Source organism: Natrix helvetica, assembly GCF_964273705.1.
Source record: "Natrix helvetica genome assembly, chromosome: 5".
Classification (NCBI taxonomy): domain Eukaryota; kingdom Metazoa; phylum Chordata; class Lepidosauria; order Squamata; family Natricidae; genus Natrix; species Natrix helvetica.
Window position 1 is genome coordinate 34,091,443 of NC_138551.1, and position 22,441 is coordinate 34,113,883.

A 22,441-nucleotide genomic window follows, 5' to 3' on the forward strand; every position below is an offset into this window, starting at 1 on the left:
AGTCACTGTTTGCTGTATTTGGGTCTCACCCTGTAACTTTCCTGGTGTTTTAGATTCCCTCCCAGTCTTTAGGTCACCATTTAGGAATTGTAATAGCATTATTTGCCCTATTAAGTTAAAAAAAAAAAGTTTTGCTTTTGCCTGAAGAAGGCCATTATGAAAGATGGAAGACAAGAAATAGTAAAACTAAGACTGAAGAAGTTGGAGCCACGTGTCTAAAAATGTTGTGTACTTATGCAGAATTAATGTATATTTATGCAAATTAATGTATACCTTTTGGATCTTGAGATGTAGCCCTAATGCATTCTTAACTGAAAAATTAACTAAATTCAGCCAGATAAATTAATTGATGAACACGATATTATAAACTGGAATAAGTATTTATTTTACTTAATTGTTGTATTGAATCAGAAACATTTCAGTAAGTTTGTGTTGCCAAAACAGAGTGGCAATAATAAGTTTGGAGACAAGTTGGAAAGTACTCTGAAACGTCACTATGGATATACCGGTATTTATTGTTTCATGTTCATGAGAGTATAACTCTGCAGATTCTCCAGCCATCAATTCCCCCAAGATATCTAACCCTTTTCATTTTATTTTATTTTTTGTTTTGTTTTGCAGAGAGGCCATATTTTTTTTAAAAAAAAACTAAGAGATTGGGGAGGGTGAATTGAGTGAACTTTTCCTTTTATAAATAATTTCCTGTGCAAACATGGAAAGGGACTCTCGGGCAAGCTATTTGTGTGATAGCTTACACTCATGAAGAATTCCAACATTTTAAATGCACATTCTTTGGTCTGAACAAGCTAGTTTCACAATGTCAGAAATGGATTTTGGATATGAGACATTCACAAAGCATTTTATAAGAAACAGATGATTATATTTATGCTAGACAAATATAACTATATTATTTTGCAAAGTTTTAATGCACTTGTAAACATTGTTAACAAATTGAATTAAATTCACTGCTCACTGAATAAACATTTCTATTCCATTTGTATTTGACTACTTAAACACCAGTTACAAACTGGTGTGATCAAGTTTAATTTAAACTATGGTTTTCATCAATGTGAAAAGATCCTATCAAGAAATCTGATAGGAAATTGAAATCAGTATTAAAAATATCCTTGATAAATTAATGCTTAATCTACAATGCAGATAAACTAGTTCTTCCAGATGAGTGTTTTATTGTGTAATTGCCATCTTATTCACAACATTTTATATGAGATCCAGATATTTTCCTCTTTTATTTGTAAACTTCCCACTTTTCCCCACCAGTTCTAATGTTTATTTTCAACTTAAGGAAAAGAAATTGAAGAATTACATGCTGCTTTTAAAAATAGTTCTGTGCCTGAAAACACTTTAAATAAATGTTCTGAGTTCTCTACATCACTGAAATCAATTTGAATTTTGTTCTTCTTTGTAAGAATAGGGTCCATTTTGTAAAGAGGTTGTGTTACTATGGAATTATAATAAAAGAGTGACAGTCCAAAATAGAGTGCTCTGTCCTAATAGCTACGATTGTTTGTCCAGAAACCATCACAAGTTCTTAAATTATTTCACTATTATAAAAGAATCTTGAAGTTTTGTCATAAAATTTCCAGCACGGAAAAGGATAGATTAATCAGCTTGCCTTTATGATGTCAGTGACAGCTCGTTAAACTTCTCTGAGCTTTTGAAATCTTGAAAGATTCAATTTATGCATTGCCACCTTTTATGTTATTAATTTAAGATTTATAGGAGTAAACAAATTCCAGATTTGGAGTCACCTTCAATTAATCTGTTGGGATTATTCAGGTCTTCAAAGAGTCCCGTTTCAATAACTTCTTCTTGCCAGGGTATTGGGATAGCACCAGTAGAAAATTTCTTAAAGAATTCAACGTCTTTGTCATCAAACTCAATTCCTTTAGCTTCAGAAAAATCAGCAATGTCTGCAACATCTTTGGCATAGACGACTGATGGATCTGGCACAAAGGGAGGATCAATAAGACCTGCCTCCAGCCTATGAAAATTTATTGACTTGAAGTATTCATGTTTCCTGGGATCATCATCATTATTCCTGTAACAAAACAAGAAAAAAAGTGGTTCAAATAGGAGGAAACTAGTCCTATAATGCAGATTTATATTCAAGCATGTACTAATCAAACCAGTGGGTTTACAACTGGGATCGGAAAGAAATAATCAAAGATTTGTTAATTAATTACGTTTGAGGCCTTCTGTTACTTTCCAAATTAGAAGCTTTAATAGCTGTTTGGGCAACAATACTTGATAAATACATTTTTATCCACACACACACACACACACACACTTCTGATAGATCTCCTTTAGCTAAGAATGTCTAGTGTTCATTAGTTAGCCTTTTTTGTCTGTGGATAACTTGAGTAGCATTAAAGAAAGAATATAAAAGCCTTCCCTCAACTGGTGATTTGTGGACTATAATTTTTTTTAACTGTTTATACATTTTCACATTACATACATAAGTGCTTAGTAAACAGTGTATTGTCTGGATCAATTTATTTATATACAATAATACTTTTTCTACTCCTAATTTCTACCTCTACTGTCCAACAATTTATAAAACAAGTCCCACATGTCTTCTTTTTCTTTTCTTTTTAATGTCAATATGTTCATTGCAGCGAAATCTAATTTTTTTAATCATCTTCTTTAGACGTTTCCTCACTTTTCCAGTACTGTGCAAATACAATTCTTGCTGCTGTCAAGGCATGTAATATTAAGTATAAGTTCCCTTTATCATACTTTTATGCCTAGCAAAAATATTTCTCATTTATAATCTTGTGGACTATAATTTTTATCTTCCTCAGCCACTGTAGTATTAGTGGGTATAATCTCAAAGGAATTAAATTATATTTAAAAAGTAAGCGATGTATAGGTAAGAAGGTTAACTCTGGCGTGATTGTTGACCGGGTGAAGAAACTGTGAGCTGCACTTGTTATCAATCTGTTTCTTGGTCCAATTCAAGGTGCTGTAATAAAGTCCTACAGGGGATAGGGGCGAGGGTGGTGGTGCAATTATTTGCCCCCTGTGGTTTTTGCATAGCTGATAACCAAAAGGGTTTGAAAGTGTCAGGTCATTTTGTATGTCATTTTGTCATCCTATTTTATCTTTGCTTCTATTGGGTAGCTCCCATTCTGATAGGGTTGTCCAAGACTTTGGACTGGGATGATAGAGCCTCTTTTAAGTTTTATTACTGGTAAAATTGAGTCATCTTGTTCTTTATCAGCTTTAAATTTATTTGTTTTTCTGGTTTTGTTTTGAATTGTTATATTTTATCTTTCTTTTTTTTTGTTATATTGTGAGAGATTGAGATTCATTTGGGGTTGGACAGCACTTATGTTAAATAAATTCAATAAATTTAGAAGAAGCTCATTTGTTCACCTTGGATGGTGCAAATGTGTCCTGAACGCTATTCAAAAATGCGCACATACATAAATTTCAAAATAAATAAAATGATGTAGAATTGACTCCAAACATTGAATTTCACTACTTGTGGAGAAAAAAGTCTTTTAAAACAGGCAGTAATCCATGCCACGGAATTGTATTAAAAGACATGATTTTCTGTGAACGTAATCATGTAAAATAAAAGAAAATGTGTAAGTGTCCATGCATTCCTTCTTTTTGTAATGCTGATGTGATTTAAAAACACAATCTCCAAAATTAGATTCAGTGCCCAGCTATAAAATCTTGGCTTCCTATTTCATAACCCACAGGTACTCTAGTTCAGACAGCCAAGGTTATTGACATTTTTTGGTGAATTATGTGCCAGCAGGCTGTGTTAGGGAATAATTCTTAAAGGAAACTCAATGGCCATCACTTTCTCTAGAAACTGACATTTGAGCACCACCACTAGGATTTTGTATGCATGTACAAGAGCCACCTATCAACATGATGAAGGAGAGTATAGCTAAACAATGTTTAATTGTTAACAATTGTTAGAGTTCTGATAGACCTCTACCAGAAACAGATTTAAATAGTTTGAGAAGTCTAATTTCTGATTCACTCATGCCTACTAAGTTACCATTTATTTAGTTTGTTAAATAAGCCATACTTGGCTTGATCACCTACTGAACTAGCCCATAAATAAGCTTTAATGTTTAATTCATTTGCTAGATTAATGATCAGATTTATTTTATATTTTTATTTAATAAAAATGCAGATTGGTAAATATTTTGAAAAGCACTTTTTACCATTTTACTAGCACTATAACTATCTTTTCATATTACTTCTAATTATTATGATCAATTACAAAAAAACCATTGAAATTATGTTTTCTAGAACACCAGCTTCCAGAAAATTATATAGTTTCTTTAAAAAAAATCTCAGGTGCTTTCACATCAGGCCAAGAAAACTCTGGGTGAACTTAACCCAGTTATTTAACTTCATCATGAATACATTGTATGCTTTCTCAAAAAACTCGAGTGGTTAGAAAATGAATGTACTAAGGTCTGTTCAGCTGTTCTCTGGCTCAAATAAAATATATATTTTACTACAGTTCTGCAAAAGATAAAATAAAAAACAAACAAACATTATTTACAAGGGAAGGGAAAGTGCAAAGGAACAAAGAAAAATGAAAAGAAATAAAGAATAACTTCCAACTTTCTTCAATACAGATGCAAAAAGTTTCGTTAGCAATCATTTCTGGGGATGTTTGGGAGATAAGTGTTGTGGGTCAGCAAACACTAGATCTTTCTAATATGTTAATTAAATATATTAGATTTATGTGTATGGCTGTTGATTTTCAGATAAACTAAGTCATAGTATGTATAATTAGATTTGTTTTTTTAGTCCACTTAGCAATATTAATAGTTCAATATTTCTCAATATTAGCAAAAATATTTAGGGAGTATCTTCTGCAAGAGATTCACACAATCTTTTTCAAATGCTACCTCTTAGCATCTTCTTGGAACATAGCCTTCTCAATGCTTGCCCCAACAAAAATAATGCTTTTCTTTGGACAGTATATTGGGCCTAATATAGTCTGTTTGTCAGAAACTGACAAATACTTATTGATTGCATTTAGCCTTCCAGATAATGACTAAATAATCTGCTGGAAACCATTGTTTAATTGGTTTCATCTGTTGTTTTAGCTGTCACACTGCGTTCGTAAATTAATTTTGAAAAGTGGAATCCAATTATTCATGGATTAACCTGTTAATATCAGACTCCAGCTCCTATATATATGGTTTTCTTCATACACATGAAGAAAGGAAAAGAACATTGGTCCTTACCTGATTGTTTCTTTTCTGTAGTGAGGCAGGAGGGGCTACAACTGGATTTAGTCACAGCCTGGTTGGTCCAGAGACTGAGCAAATTTTCTTAAGTATCCTTCCTTCCTTATAGACTCCCAGTTTCATGAGGTCGAATGGAAAAAGCTGTGAAACATTATGCAAGGAAAAGGCAGTGCGCGCACACAGGCACGCAACCGCGTCGAACCCGACTAACTAGCCCCTCCCACCTCACTACAGAAAAGAAATGTTCAGGTAAGGACCAACATTCTTTTTTCTGTAGGTTCAGTGGGAGGGGCTACAGCTGGGACATACCCAAGCTAAGTCCCAGGGCGGGATGTAGATCCCGGGGAACGGGAGGTCGCCACCTGTTGGAGAACCCGACAGCTGAAGGATCCGTCTGCCGAAGCGAAACGATCTAAACAATAGTGTCAGATAAAGGGTGTCGGAGAGGCCCAAGTGGCCACCCTACAGATGTCCTCTACAGGGGCCCAAGGGGCCCACACGACCCTGGTAACCACACTCCAAGTGGAGTGGGCCGTAATTCCCTGCGGTGGAACTTAATCTAAGGCTTCGTAAGCCGCCCTGATGGCCTGCCGTAACCATCTGCCTATGGTGGCCGAAGAGACTCTAGCCCCCAGGATACTGGGCTGGAAGGATAGGAAGAGAGCCTCTGAATGCCGAAATGGTGATGTGCACCTGAGATAAATGCGCAAGGCGCGGCAGACATGAAGCCTGTGCCAAAGGATTTCCCTCTCATGGGAGGGAGAGGGACGGAAATTAGGGAGGATGATCTCCTGCGATCTATGGAAAAGAGAGTTGACCTTTGGGAGAAATGTTGGGTCTAGTTGCAGGATGACCCTGTCTTGGTGGAATTGGCATAAGTCGTCTTTGGACGACAAGGCACCTAACTCGGATATACGCCGAGCTGAAGTAACAGCAACAAGGGAGATCATCTTTAGAGTTAAGTACCTGAGGTGCACTGTCCTTAATGGTTCAAAGGGGGGGGGGTCCCATGAGCGCTCTAAGTACTAGGGATAGATCCCACGTTGGAAACCTGTGCACCGGGGGGCGGGCACAGGTTCGCTGCCCCTTTTAGAAACTGTTTGACCAGTGGGCACTGGGCTAAGGATAAACGGTTCTCCCCTGTCAGGACAGAGGAGAGGGCAGCCACCTGTCTTCGCAGGGTGTTATGGGAAAGGCCCTGATATAGGCCATGTTGTAAAAACTCAAGGACTTGGGCAACTGAGGCATTGGTCGGAGATAGGTGGAACCTTCCGCACCAGGAGGCAAATGTCGACCATGTCGAATTATAAATCTGTGTGGTCGACAGGCGCATGGAGGCCTCAATTGTGGAAATGACTTTGGCGGACAGATTAGCGTCCCTCAGGAGTCACCGCTCAAGTGCCAGGCAGTCAGTTGGAGCCACTGTGGCTCCGGATGGACCAGGACCCCCTGGCACAGGGCAATCTCCTCCTGGGGAATCCTCCAGGGGGGAGATATGGACAGTTGGATTAAGTCCGCAAACCAAGGCCGCCTCAGCCAATATGACGCTACTAGGATGACGTGTGCCTTCTCTATCACTATTTTCCTCAGGGTCCCCTGGACTAGAGGGAGAGGGGGAAAGGCATAAAGGAGGCCTGGGGGCCATGGACTTCTGAGGGCGTCCGTTCCTTCTGCGTTGTGTTCTGGGAAGCAGGAGAAGAACCGGGGAAGCTGAGCATTGGTCGGGCTGGTGAATAAGTCCACCACCGGGTTGCCGAAGTGGAGGCAAATTCTGTGGAAGAGTTCTGGAATTAGCTGCCACTCACCGTGATTGACTGTCGCCCGACTCAGCCAGTTGGCCTGATGGTTGGCTATGCCTGAGATGTGTTCTGGTATTATTGACGCCAGGTTCCTCTCTGCCCAGAGCCCGAGTTTCTGGGCTTCCAGCCATAGACTCTTGAAATGGGTGCCCCCCTGACGATTTATGTGGGCCGTTGCGGCGACATTGTCCGTCAAGAGGAGCACATGGTGATTGGTTATAGAGTCCTGAAAGTGAAGCAGGGCCAGGCGAGCTGCCTTCAGCTCCAGCCAATTTATATTGTGGTGCAGGTCTGATTTTGTCCAGTGACCCTGCGCCAGCCTGGATTCCATCAAGACCCCCCCAGCCAAAAAGGCTCGCATCTGTAATGATTGAGATGCGATCCAGTTCCCAAAACTCGGATCCGTGGCACAAAGCCGGGGACAGCCACCACTTTAGGGACCAGCGAAGCCCCGGTGACAGGGAGACTGAACGTGGGGAATTGCTCATGCATTGGCATTGGTAAAGGATGAGCATCCATTGGAGAGTCTGAGAGTGGAGGCGGGCCCAGGGAACTATCCCTATGCATGACACCATCTTGCCCAGCAAGCGGGACAAGGTCAGGATGGAAACTGACCGACTTGCGTGGATGTTCCATGCCAAGGATTGAAGGCTTGTCAAGCGTTCTGGGGAAAGATGAATGAGTCCCACTACAGAATCTATCACTGTGCCCAGATGGAGTATTCTCATCGAGGGAGAGAGATGGCTCTTGGGAAAGTTGATGGAAAATCCCAGAGACTGCAGAGTCTGGGTGGTTAGATTCAGGTCGTGAATTGCCTGTGCTCAGGATTGGGCCAGGACGAGCACGTCGTTGAGGTAGCAATAGAGTCTCACCGGGAGAGATTGCAGGTGCCGCCAGGACCTTTGTGAACATGCGGGGGGCAGAGGCCAGACTGAATGGGAGGGCCCTGTAGTGAAAGTGGCACCCCTCGTGGGAGAAGCGGAGGAATCTGCGATGGGCTGGCAGTATTGGGATATGCAGATACGCTTTGTTAAGTCTATTGAGGCCATAAACTCGTCCCGTCGGATCCCCAGGAGAATGGACCTGAGGGAGGACATTTTGAAGTGCCGGTAGACTAGTTAAGAGTTTAGGCGCTTCAGGTCCAGAATCGCCATCCATCCCCTGGAGCTCTTCGGGATGACAAATAGGTTGGAGTATAGGCCTAACCTGTGCTCTTCCGGTGGGACCGGCTCGACGGCTCAAATGTCCATCAGGTGTTAGATGGCTAGATGCATTAGTCGCCGCCGTTCCGGATCCCTGGAAGGGGAGAAGGTCCTGAAGAGCATCGGGGGAAGAGAACTCCAGATGGAGGCTGTCCCTGACTATTGACCTGACCCAGGCATCCGATGTTATCTGGTCCCATTGATCCGCGAAGGATGCAAGGCAGCTGTCTATGGGCTGACCCGTGTTGGAGTCATTTCCCTCTGCAGAAGGGGCGGCCTGCCCCTCCGTGAAAGGGCCGTTTGGACTGACCCTAATATCTACCCCTGGTGATAGTCATGGTCAGGAGGCCTGAAAAAAGAAGGTCTTCGGTAAGAAGCCAGATGAGACTCCGGCTTCTTGGTGTTAGAGGGAAGAACCTTCTTCTTGTCCTTGTTTTCCATATGGATTGGGTCAAGCAAAGCCCCAAAGAGGTTGGGGCTGGTGAAGGGAGCCGCTGCCAGTTTCCATTTGGACTTGTTGTCCATTTGCCAATTGCGGAGTCACAAAAGGCGCCTTGATGTTACAGAGGTAGACAACGCCCTTGAAGTAAATTTGATGGAAACTAAGGTGGCGTCTGCAGAAAACTGGGTGGCCGAGATGATCTTGCTGAAGTCTTGTGAAGACACTCATCCTGGAGTGGAATGCGGTCCTGTAATTGGCGCAGCCATATAACCGCCGTGCAATTAAAATAAGAAGCTGCTGCAGCCGACTTACTGGCCCAGGCCGAAGTGTTGAAATTCTTACAGTGTGTAAGTTCTGCACGCTTGTCCTCGGGCTTTAGTTTGTTGGCCACACGTTGCCTGAGACTACAGTGGATGCATTAGCAAGAAGGGCGACGGGGGCATCTACTGTTGGTAATTGTAGGGCCTGGGAGAAGGCCTGCTCCATGTTGTAGAAGTGCCTATCATTACTCCCAGGGCTAGGCAAGGAAGGAGGTCAAGACCACTGGTTCTTGACCACTTCCAGGAAGAGAGGGGTGGGCTGGGACTTCCTCCTTATATGTACTGGGATTTATAAACATGGTTAGGTTGGGATCCCTGTGTTGGGAAACTGGAGGGGCCCCCGTATCAATCTGAATAGTCTTCTTAGCTTTATGGAGAAGAGGTTTGAAGGCCAGAGGGGGAAAGAGGCCTGGAAATGCCAGAGGGTCAGGAGGAACTGAGTCCTCATCTTCCAAGAACCCCAGGTCTGGATGAGCTACCTCCGCTAGAGGTAGCCCTCACTAACCGCCAAAGGGAAAGGAGGTCTAGATGGATCCTGTCCCCTAGAGGAGGATGGAGATCTAGGGTGTCTGGAGACAGAGTGAGGCCTTGCCACCCCTTGGGAGGGACGTTCCCATTGGGAAAGGCCCGAGGCAATGCCCTTAGCTATAGCGGTGGAAATGAACCTCCTGATGCTATCAGGCAGAAGCTCAAGATCCTCTAAATCCTCTTCGGAAGGGCCCCAGAATGAGGGCCCCTTGGGGCAAGTTGTGTGGCCGGGAGATAGTCCCAAGATTTCCCCTCTCCTGGATCCCCTCCTCCTTCCCTATACGATCTTGGTGAGATGGGAGGTGAAGGAGAAGCCACCTGTTTGCGAGGCCATGCAGGTGAGATAGAAGGGGAAGAAGGACTGAAACCCCTGAGGGGCGAGCCGGAATTGTGAGAGCTGGGCCCTATTAGGGATCTGGATCTACAAGGGGATTCAGGCTTAACACCTTGTGCTAGCCTCTCCACCCTGGCCACCCGTTTTTCCAAGGCCTTCTGTCTCCTTGACTTATCTCTAGCAGCCACTCTGGAAGGGCACTGGTCAGCTGGAGGCCGCTGCCCTGGTTCTAAGTCTGCTTTGGCCTTCCTCTGCCATTTCTCCCTGGGCCTGCACTGATTCAGGGGCTGTGGAAGCCATGCCTCACTCACGTGGCCTGTGCTTGGATTGACTGTGGCAAGCCTGCCAGCCTCGATGTATGGCCGCGCTGCAGTTAGCTGGTCAGAGGAGAAGGAGTCTATTCGCCTCGATGAATGGCCACCAGTAGGCCAGAGGAGAAGACATCTGTGGGCCTCGGTCAACGGCCCCGATGCAGGCCACTGTCTTACAAAATGGCCACTACCCACGAGGTTGCACCAACATGGCCGCCGCGCCTCATGGATCGAGAGAGAAGGTGCCCGGTATCAATGGCTCTGAGGTTGTGGCCTCAAGGCAAGCCAAGTCCCCTTGGAACTTGTAGCGGCTAGATCTTTCCATTCGTGCTCCGTGCTCCTTTACGAGCTGTAGCGCGCCGCACGAGGCGACTTAACAACTGAGGCATGCCTCTCAAAGCGTAATTGAAGCCACGGTGAATTTTTAAAGTCGTGGCGAGGCTCTGGCGGCAGCGAGACCCTGCAGCAGTGGCGGGTTGTTAAAGCCGCAGCAAGGCTCATGACCTTAAATTGAAAACGATCTGACAATTAAAGCCACCCGCAGAGCCTGCAATTTGCTCGACTGCAATAGGAGCCTGCCACCCCTGCACACCCAGGGATCGGGCAAGCCCCCTTTCAGGCCCAGGGTAGGAGGCCAAGGCTCTCCTTTTCCTGATGAGGCTGAGGGACAGTCTCTATGGCCAGCAGTCGAAGTTTTTGCAGAAATTTTAGACTATCCAATCAATCAAATTAGGAAAAATATAAATTTCAATAAGTGCCTCACTGGAGCCACAGCTAGTGCTTGGACCAAAGACTGAGGGAAACTGGGAGCCTATAGGGAAGGAAGGATACTTAAGAAAATTCCTCAGTCTCTGGACCAATCAGGCTGTGACTAAACCCAGCTGTAGCCCCTCCCGCCGAACCTATAGGAAAATGAAATATTTTTCAGCTTCTTTCTGGTTGGTGATCTCTTTCTTTTTATATGGCCCTGATGGAAAATCTAGTTCTACAAAACTTACATAATTGGACCTAGGAGATGAAATAGTTCACCTCTTACGACCCTTGGATTGTTGATGTTTGCTGTTAATCAGAACCTTTTTAGAGGGTCAAGTGTGCAAATTAAAGCTGCCTATAAGAAGCTTTAACTTATGCAATGCATACTTAAACAGATAACCCAAGGGCTCAATGACCTTACCAGAACCTTAAGTTAATCTTTATAAAGTTGTTCTTGAACAATATCTCGTTAGCAACCTTAGACAGGTTTTCTGCTATCTCCAATATATAATGAATGCCGCCCCTCACCCTCATCACAGTATCTTACATATAGTGGCAATAAAAAGCCAATGACAGACAAGCATGCCATTGTTGAAGTTCGATAGATGCTGTATAACACTTGTGGCTATCAGATTGTTTCTGGACAAAATGGGGAAAAAAGTCTGTACCCTATTCACTTTGGGTGTAAACTCAAATGTGGAAGCCCACATCTCCTCTATGCAGGATTTAAGATTCCCATAAAAAGTATCTGTTTGGACCCACATTTTATGAAAATAAGACAGAGCACATGGAATTCAAGCTAAAGGAAACCAGCTTTTTCTTTTTTTCTGTTATCTTCTACATACCTCAAGAAATGTTTGGTATTGCTTGTTGATTTTTAATTGAGAGGTCTGGTTTTTTTTTTAATTAGTGCATTCAACCCCAGTTTTAGTGTATTTATTTTAATATTTTAACATTTTCATCTGTATTTTGCTTGTTAGCCATGCTGAAGTGTTATTTTTTGGCAAAGAATAATAATATAAATTTAACAGATAAATAAATAGCCCAAATTATTAATTATGGTGATTAAGAGATTTGTACTTTTCAGTTAGTATTTTCAATCAGCATTTTAATTCCAGCATTTCCTTGGGTTTCATTATAGCTTGCACCAATTGCTCCAAAATTAGCTTTGAAAGACAGTTTAATCCTTAGGGGCTAAGCAAAACCCCTTTGCCATGACATGAAAAGATCACAACTGGTAAAGAATGCTAAAGCAGCACATTTGGCAGTATCAACAACAGCATGAAAAACATCTGCACAAATAATTATTGCAAGACAATTCCCCGATCCTTTAGAGGTTAATACAACATTAAATGAACTGGAGCAAAAGGTAAAGAATCTAAAACATGCAGGCATTAAAATGTATCTATGTCCTTTTATTGAGTAATTGGGAATATTTTCCAAATAAAAATATAGGGCAGCATTAAAAACAGGTGTTACAAAATTTATTCATTTTTTTCTTTAGATTGATGGTTTCTTATGTTTTTAAAGCTCCTTCATCAGAGATGGTGTTTTGCTGTCTTCTTCATAACAATGTCCAATGTTTTCCTTGTACAATTTTTTAAAAATTAATATATTACCTATGTACTTTTCCAACTTTTAATTTTATTTATTTCTAGGACTTTTACACTGCTTTTTGTTCAGGACTTTTAAGATTTGACTATAGTTTACAGCTGTTTCAGACACAATTTATTGTATATGGATTTCTTATTTCATTTTAAATTTTTATTTTCAAGTTTACATTTTAAGGGACTTTTAAAATTAGATTAAAATTAACTTTTGCCCTACCTAACATTGGCCAGTGAGCTGGGAGAAGTATCCTACACAGCGTAGAAGGCATAGATTTATGAAATGCTGGTACACCAAACATTAATTTTTTAGACTTTAACTTTTTTATGTAACCATAAATGTATTATTATATCTCTGACTGAATAAACTTTTTATTTATATGAAAATTGTTGCCCTTCAAGCAGAATAAATTTATTTAAATATTTATAAGCCATTTTATTTGGCATTTGAAGCAGTCTACCATCACTCTTAAACGGTTCTATACTGTTCTATGAAAATCCCTCTTTTGGATTATCTGAATTTTTGTGTAGTTTTACCAATATCAGAGCTTTATAAAAAACCAATGGAATACAGAGGACCTGAGTGAACATCTGACACCAAACATTGATGCCTATTTCATTTATTTCATAACCAAAGCACCCAAGATGCAATATGCATGCTTGAAAAGTATCATTGTCCCCCTTCTCACAATTCTTATCCATTATTCTTAAATTAGCATCACAAAAAAGCTCTTTTTAGTTTAACATTGCTTTATAGTAGGGCAGGCCTGCAGAATGAAAATCAGAATCAGAATCATGATTTATCTTCTGCTTTGAAGTAGCAGCTTCTGTTGGTACTGCTGCCACCACCAGCCTTCAGGGCGAGCCTCATCTGTTCTGCTACAGCTATATTTATTTATTTAAAAGATACATACGGTTGCCCTGGCACACAACTCTTGTGTGGCTGGCAACCATGATAAAAACATAAACAATGCAAGCAACACAAAAAAGAAGAAGAAAAAACCAGAAGATGAAGCTCCATCAGATAAAGAGCACTCTTCCCAAATTCTGTTTTAAACTATTATTAAACATCACAATAAATTCTAAATTCTAAAGAAAAGAAATATTCTTAGGAACACGTCTGTTCCATAAAATATGTCTGAAAACAAAACACCCAATTTTGTAACTTGTTCAGAGAGGTAAAGGACACGGAACTTCATACAATGCAGAAAACAGAGAGCAAAATCTAATTCCTGGCTATACTATAATTTCTACAGAACAAATGCTTTTCTGCCTCCATGTTCCTGGATTACTTCAGCTTCTTTGATATTCCAAATATCTGAGAGATGGAAACTAGGCCTTTTCCAAATCTCATCTATATCCCACAGAGAGAGGGTTGGAGTCTCTGATATAACCAAGACTCATGTCTCAGTTGTGATGAAGTGAACTGTGAATCTGCAGTTTGGCATGCAGACTATAATCTCTACAGGTTTATCCCTAGTAACCATGTTTAGCACAGCTTCTGTTTTCATTTATTAAAAGAATACTTGAATTGAGATACATAAAATGCCAGCCACCTTTCTTTCCTAAGAATTCTTCCTCAAATCCCAATGTTCTGCTCAACTTTAAATAAAGTTTAAATTGCATATGATGACAGAATCCTTTATAACTAGTGCACAAAGACCAAAATCTTATCTTCCCTGACTGTGATTTTAATAACAGATTTTGGTATTGTGAAATTACTTAGCATTATATATCCAAAAGCAATATGCTTCTTTTCCAATATTCTTATCTTTCCCCAAGCCAAATTATTTGAATGTCATACCTGAGATTCCAGAATGTCATACCTGAGATTATGGTTATTCAATCATTTTCACCATAATGTGGTATTTTTTTATTTATTGTATTTGCATACATTTCAATTGGGAGCTCAGGGCAGGCAGGCACTTGTGGGCAGTGGTGTATTAACCATTAAGCAGACTAAGCACCTGCTTAGGGCACCAGACCCAAGGGGGCATCACAAAGTTGAGAAAGAAAGAAAAACAATGAAGATTTGTACAGTATGTACAAATGAGAGGGGCACCAAGATTTATCATTGTTTAGGATACCAGTGAGCCTTAATTCGCCACTGCTTGTGGGGAATATTTTATCATATTTTATCACAAGAACCCTGTAAGAAATGGAACTAGGGCTGAAAAGTTGACCCCAAATGATTGAATAAACTCTGTGGTTCGATAGGTGAACTGAACCTGGGCTTCTCCAGGTCCACATTCAACAAGAACCAAGCAATGCTATTTTCTCAGATCCTCCTATGTGTTCTCTCTTCCTCCAAATTCAGTAAAATGCAACTCTCCAATACTTGATCTGGCAAAATAAATAAATAAAAGCAGAATGGCATAAAATGTGCTGCTGCCACTGTAGATCCCTATCTTGTAACACCCCACACCCCCCAAATCTTTTGGGCACCAGGGGCTGGTTCCATTGAGATGGAGGAGGCATGGTATACTGTGCTGCTTGCATCCCATGGATGAGGCTTCGCTTATTTCCTTGGCCTGGTTTCTGGCATACTGTGGACCAGTGCTGGTCCACAGACTGGTGGTTGGGACCCCTGATGTAACAGGAATGACACAACCAAATGGTGCTGCTCTTTATTGTGCGTGGTTTATGTTAAGGAAATGAACTAGTACATTTCTCTTGCTTCCCTCCCTTCTCAGTAAGTATTTGCTAGTCGGAAAATATCCATCAATTATTCTCCTTAAATAGGCCTAGAGCAGGCAGGTTTTAACAGATGGCTTAGAGGTGCAGATTCAGTCAATTGTCAAAACTTACTTCAGGTTTTGCAGAAATTTCTGCTAATCCACAGGCTGTCAAGAACTTGTACCAGATTTAAGATATGGAAAGACCAATATGAGAAGAGACACTTTTAGGAGTAATGGAAAGTAGTGGCATTTATGATTTTGCAATAAGTATTAAAATCTGAAATAAATCTGGAAGCAAATCTGGAAGCTCACTGGGGTAAAGTGAATAAGATTATCTATAGCAGCTAAAATCCTGACTTCAAAATTCTGCATAACAGAAGCAGTGCAGGAACCTTCAAGGGCAGCTGTGGACAATGCCTTGCAGTAATCCAACCAGGGAGAAGGGGATTATTGCTGTTAGATTATCTTTGCACCCAGACAGATCTTAGCTCTTTAGCTTAAGCAGAAAATTCTACAGTGTTAACATTTGAACTTCAGTTCGTTAAAAAATTATGGCAGTACCACCCAATCAAAAGAGGAAAAAATGATACCTGCTTCCTAAACGACTTTCAGGAGTCTTTGCCAAGAAGAGTTTGCAGATTTCTTTGATTGGTTCATCAAAATTAGCGTGCTGGAACTGCACTTCGTCATTTATGGTTCTTTTTTTAACTTCATCTTTTTCAACTTTTTCTTTGTAATCCTTGAATGGTGTTCGACCAGCAATCATTTCATAAATACTGCACCCCATAGCAAACCAATCTACAGGATAACTGTAACTTTCTTCCTTTAAGATTTCAGGAGCCATGTATCCATTAGTTCCAGCCTGTGACAACATAAAATAGTTTTAATGAAGAGTATTCCTAATTAGTGATGCTTTTGAATGAGAAGCAATAATTCTTTGGATGACTCCGCAGAGCTCCATATTAGTCATGAAATAAAATATCTTGACTCAAGGCATGTTATAGAATTTCTGACAAAGTAATCTCAAAAATATTATTACATATGATTGCTTAAAAACAGTGGTGGATAACAGTTGTAGCTTTAGGCTCTTGGGTTGGGAGTAGGTCGGTTCTCAATATAGGGAAGAGGCAGAAGCTTGCAGCCTTGGCTCAATTGTAGCTGCTTAGGGTCCGTGAGGCTGCTGGAAGGCAGACTGAGTGGAGTCACCCGTCAAGTGAAGCTCTTGTTGTATGGCTTGTGCCATGGCAGGGCCAAGCAATTCTCATTGCTGCAGTTAGACTGAGGTGGCACCTTGTGCAGGACTCCTCACAAGTCACGTTTTGCTGCCCAATGACTAAAGTTATTATTTAGTTATAAGATGCAGCTTTATCTATGTTTTATTATATATTTTTATTTTATTTAGTTAAATGTTTGTGAAATATATTTTAATCCAGTTTACATTAAATAATGTATTTTAAATACACATATTTTAATGAATATAAAGGTGGTTTGTGCCACATCCGAGAATGTTATGGGCTGTATGTGGTCCATGGCCTGCAGGTTTGGAGCTCTGCTCTAAGGGATCCCGATCTCTTATTTCTCATTGACATATTACATGATTTCATAGCACTCTGCTTTCCTTACAGAAAAGCAAGTTAATACAAGTAGTCATTGCTTAACAACCAATCACTTAATGACTGTTTGAAGTTATGATGCAGCCCCCCCCCCCAATGTTACTTATGATTCGGTTCCAGAGTTCTGATGACTGCACAACTCCTGTGACCATAAGACTGAATCTCAGGCACTTAGCAACCAGCTCATCTTGATGACCGGTTGCAGCATTTCTGCGTTCACATGACTATGTTCATTATGTTTTTTGCCAGTTTCCAGCTCATAGGGATATACTGATTTGCTTACAACCACCACGTCCACTTAATAACTCCTGCAAAAAGTCATAAAATCTGGTCCGGTCACATGGGTGCCTCAACATATGACCATCTTGACTTATTTTTGATCTCCTGGGTTAATCAAGGACTACCTATACTTGTATTTTTCTTGCCTTTTGTAATCAGCACGAAAGCTCAATAACAATCTTAATAACAATCTTAAAAGGAATACCGTGTTTCCCCGAAAATAAGACAGGGTCTTATTTTCTTTTGACCCCCAAAATAAACGTTTGGCCTTATTTTCGGGGAGTTCTTATTATTTTTGAGGTGCAGGTAGCAGCAAGCGTGGTCACCTCATGACTGCTGCTGTATGGCAAAAAAAAATTGGGGAGGGCTTATTTTCAGGGAAGGGCATTTTAGCGCATGCCATCAAAAGCCTGATTGGGCTTATTATCCGGGGAGGTCTTATTTTCGGGAAAACAGGGTAATTGTTAACAATATTATACCACAGGGAATTCTGATACGTTAAAAGACAACCTGAATAAAGTGTAAAAGTGTGATACATACAGAACAAACAAATGAAAATATTTGAAACAAAATTATGGAAAACTGAGGGCATCTTGCTACAAAATACTACTTGCATTTAGCAACTTTTTAACATGTTAAATATTCTTCAGATAACTGTCAAACTGCTTACAGAATCACACTAGCTAATTCCGTTGCAGGAAAAAACTGCCTAATCCATCACAGCAGCAAGGTGTATTTTCCACATTTCTTTCATATTAAGAGATGTGTCTACACAAAATACTCGTCTAAAAAGAGGAATAGTTCTTCCCCAAATACCTTATTGTTAAAATGGAAAGAGCGCTTATTAGGAGAAAATATAGTAAAGGAGGTGTTAAGTTTTAAATCCCATTTAAATGTGTCATCCTTTTGAGTAAAGGATGTGTATGTGTACAATGTGTATACTTAACCCCCAAATAAAATGCAGTAATCTACCATTTCACTTCTAATCTTCTGCAGAGCTGTGTATCAACAACCTTGAAGGAGGAATGCAAGAGGGTTACATAAACATGACTTGAGCCCTGAAAGAGAGTGAAAAAAGAAACTCAGTGTTGATTCTCTTGTCAGGTATTCAAGATTCTGTTTTTATCCCATGACATCAAATGGTTCTTGTGGTGTTTGTTTTCTGACCTTGCCTACCTCAAGGGCTGACATCAGCTTTGAAAGCCTCATTGTTCAGAAACCACCAACAGACTATTACAACTACTTGACATCAGTGTAGCACACAAGCCAACTGAAGCCCTCCAAAAGATCCTAAGTAAATCAAAAGATCTACTAGTCCTATAAGAAAAATCAGGAGTCATCTACAACATACAGTGTAATAACTGCAGCAGCCATTATGAGGACGAACAGGCAGACAACTGGCAGAATGCAGCCATAAACACCAAACAGCACTCAAAAGACATGATGAAAACTCTTTAATTTCAGAACATAAGGACAGACTTAACCATAGACTGTGACCATCCTAAACCAAGACATGTTCAAAAAGACTAGAGAATTTCTAGAGGGCTGGCATTCTGACAAATTAGCCATCAATAAACACATAAACATAAACACTATCTACATACTATGCAAAAGAGACAATCAACCAACCAAAAAGGGATCAAAAGGATCAAAACACTGCTCTACCAGCAATCAACACCTAGATGAGCATAGATTAACTCCAAGATTAAGACCAACAACCAAGAAGTAAAGAATACCCCAATCAAGGGACTGTCAAACAAGCTAACAATGAACAGCCCAACAAAATAACATCCAAGACCACTCTCAGCAACACAGACAGGGCAAGCATCCAGAACATAAACTGAGACCAAACCCCACTCCTTACCAGCATTGATAATGTTACCTAGTTTGGGTAATAAAATGTCTGAAAGAAAACAATCACACTCAGAGAATATGAAGGACCCATCATCACTATTCTTTATTCAGAGACATTGAACCCTGCTTTGCATTGTGGAGATGATATCAGATTCTCAGTGCACCCTACTGTACACAGAACAACTTGCTGAAACATCGTTATAGCATCAAGAGCAAATAGATATACGGATAACAAATCTGAATAATGTTATGGTACAACTACAGCATTTCAGACAAGGCTTGCTCCAGGAGCAATATATAACATGCAGCCCCACTGATATTCCTTCACTGTCATGGGAGTTTGCCATAGATATTTGAAGGAGTCTAAGACAATTTTCTGACTTGATTTTAGTCTGTGTGAATTGTTAAGACATATTGGCCAACAGATGATGTCAAGATGTATTTTGATCTGAATGTTGAAATAAAGAGCAGCCAAAGGATTGTGCCCCCCATTGAGGCAATCAGAGAACAATTACCAGAACTTCACAAAAAGATTTAGAGGTGCATTTGATGAATCAGCCCAGATAGCAAGAGTAAACTGAGAGATTCACAAACTGAAAAAGATACAGAGTTTGTAAGTACGTATCAGATTTTGAATTATAAGGTATAGTTTTGGGGTGGGATCATTCAATTCTGATTGGCCCAAGAAGAACTTGCTGATGAACTGAGGAACCAGAAAGACGTTCTAGGAATATAGGAATTTAGCGCCCTTCTCTTGTTCTGAAATTTCTAGCATACAATTTCAGCTAGCATAGCTATTGGCAAAGGATTATGGGATCTATACTACAAAATATTTGGAGGGTAGTTGCTTGCTTTTCTATGAAAAAAACACTAAATTCAATAGAGCAATAAAGGTCTCTATGCTTATGTGAAAAAGAATTAAACTTATCACTCAAGCAAACCATAATCACACCGAACTAATTAAATAAAGGTATGTTGATTAGTCTATTTACTTTCTAGGAAAACAAGGTTATCTTTACTGTATTAGATAATGATTAGATTTCTTTCTTTCTTTCTTTCTTTCCTTTCTTTCTTTCTTTCTTTCTTTCTTCCTTTCTTTCTTTCTTCTTTCTTTCTTTCTTTCTTTCTGGGGAAGGGAAAAACTAGGTATTTGTCTCAGTGCTTAGCTGAGCATTAAGACAATTCTAATGAAGGAGAAGGGGTGGATGTTGGAGAATAAAGATGAGGAAGACAGCAGATACCAGTGGTTGTTAAGAAGAAAATTAAAGACCAGGAAAAGTGGACTACCCTTATCAGGCCGGTACAAGCAAACTCCCCCACCCTTCTAAGCTCCCTGGCCTTGAAGCAACATACTGATCAGGCAGGAAATAAAGCTGGTTTCTCATGATGGGACATCAGGAGGGAAGAAAGGGTGCCAGAGACAACACCAATAAGAGCTGACAACACAGCCCACAACTGAGCCTGGCAGGCTTATTGAGACCATTAGTGAGAGCAGGAAAGCAAGCCGCAAACCGCTGCAGCCAGAACATTTTATCCCCTTGGTTAGGCATTCCGTTGGAACATTACTTTGAGTTCTTGATTTGGCCTGTCGAGACTTCAAGCATCTGGGGTTTTTTTTTTCAACCCCTGTCCCTGAATACTCAAGAGTCTGGGGAGAAAAAACTTCTGCAAATTCTCTATATCTTTGAGGGTCCAGTGTTTGCTTTCTGTTGCAGTATTCATCTCCTCATCTCTCTGTTTGTAAGAGTTTCTGCACAGGAAAATGCTTTTAAAACTATGTGTAACCTTTAAGCTATGTTTGGGATCACGCTACAATTGCCCTTTATGGTTTTCAGTAATTGTGACTGCATAGGACTCTAAAGTCCCCTCCCCCCGCAAATATGTTCTTAGAACTACACATTGCCCACCCATAATTTCTACCTATTAATTTTATTTTATGTAAATATAAACATTTTTTCAAGTTGAGCTTGACTCATAATGACTATGGGGACACATCTATAGAGTTGTCTTCAGGATGTTGCTTTTCTTTTCTTTTTCCCATTCATGGATATAGCTATAAAAGACTGGAAAATTTCCTGTTGGTCTCCCATCCACTTATTAAGTAGGCCTGACTTTGCTCAGCTTTTGGGAAGATCAGCCAACGTCAGGTAGGTGCTGCCACTTGCTCTATGTTATTTTTCCATTCACTAACTTTCTTACACTGTATCAAACTAAGAAAAACAAATAAACTATACAGTTAAACTATTTTAAAAACATGATAAAACCTTAATAGGAGGAGGTTGGGATATTTGGAAAATAGATAGTAAGCAAAAGTCATAAAAAATCATAAAAGTTGAGTTTTTGCCAAAAGGGATGAATTTAAATATTTTACAAAAACATTGCTGCACATTAGATATAAAGTAACTGTCCAGTATTATATAATTATTTTTAAACATCCCCTAGGTATAAAAAGTCCAAAACTTCTGGCTGTCTTGGTATATTCCAAGTATTTGATATACTGCAAATATATGTATAGCCAAGAAAAACGTATGTATCTTTTACCTACAATGATCAGTCTGGAGTCACAGTAACATTCCTAACATTTCAGCTCCAAATGGAGCAAAAATAGAACAAATGCAGACATTACATGCATATTCCCCAAATCCCAAATTATATCTCCAATATTAAAGTAACTGCAATCAACCCTTTTAAAGCATTCTAGATGACGTTCAGGGCAAATAAATATTTCTCCCCTTTAAACTTGTATTCTGATCTTATCCAGCATTATAAAATCACACATTTCAAATCATCCCATATATACTGTACATGATGTATGATGTATATGATGATATACATTTGGTAGCGACTCCTTTGCTGCTAAACACTTTATTTTTACAAGTCATGCATATTTTACAAGTCATGCAAATAAGAAATTGACTCAGTTTAACAATATGAAATATTGTAAACCCAGTATACCGAAGATAATTTTTCAGAAATTTGAAGGAACCAGAACTCATTTCATGTATTGGGGGAAAATATTCTGCTGATGAAGTGTTCTCCTAAAGTCCTGGCTAAAATCTTGTAGTATTTAAGCTCCAAAAATTGGGGTGGAGTTGTTGGTCACAAAGCAGCTGTCCTTAGGGGTTCCAAAAGAATAGGAAAATGTGGTTTAGATCGGCTCACATTTTCCCACAACTCTTTACAAAATAAACACAATCAGTCTCATAAACCAAACAGAAACGACAATCTGTGCGTTCAGCCTTTATTTGTCATGGCAAAAGAACTGTTAAACAGGAAGACAAAACAATATGAATTTAGCCCTATCAGCTATTTTATACAGCTCACTCCTCCTTTCCTTCACAGGGTGCCACTGACTGCTTTGTTCTCCCTTCCAAATGTTCCATCTTTCGTTCATAGTGACCTTAACAGACCTTGGAGGAATGTAACATTGGACCACAGGAAGCTATTCAGTATACTTGGTTCAAAGATTTAT

At 40.0% G+C, this 22,441-nt stretch overlaps 1 protein-coding gene across 2 annotated transcripts in view; it reads right to left on the reverse strand.

The window, feature by feature from the left end:
- Positions 1-374: 374 nt before the first annotated feature.
- The window catches only part of GRK7 (G protein-coupled receptor kinase 7), a 34,625-nt gene continuing 12,558 nt past the window's right edge, over positions 375-22,441 (reverse strand). The window contains exons 3-4 of one of the 2 annotated variants that reach the window (XM_081953583.1): positions 15,814-16,085; positions 375-2,059 (exon numbers count right to left, since the gene is read on the reverse strand). In XM_081953583.1, coding sequence (XP_081809709.1) covers positions 1,735-2,059; positions 15,814-16,085 — 597 coding nt within the window. In that variant the 3' untranslated portion in view covers positions 375-1,734. Of the gene's footprint in view, positions 2,060-14,788; positions 14,889-15,813; positions 16,086-22,441 lie in introns of those variants that run through there. The other variant, XM_081953584.1, reaches the window with a different exon arrangement.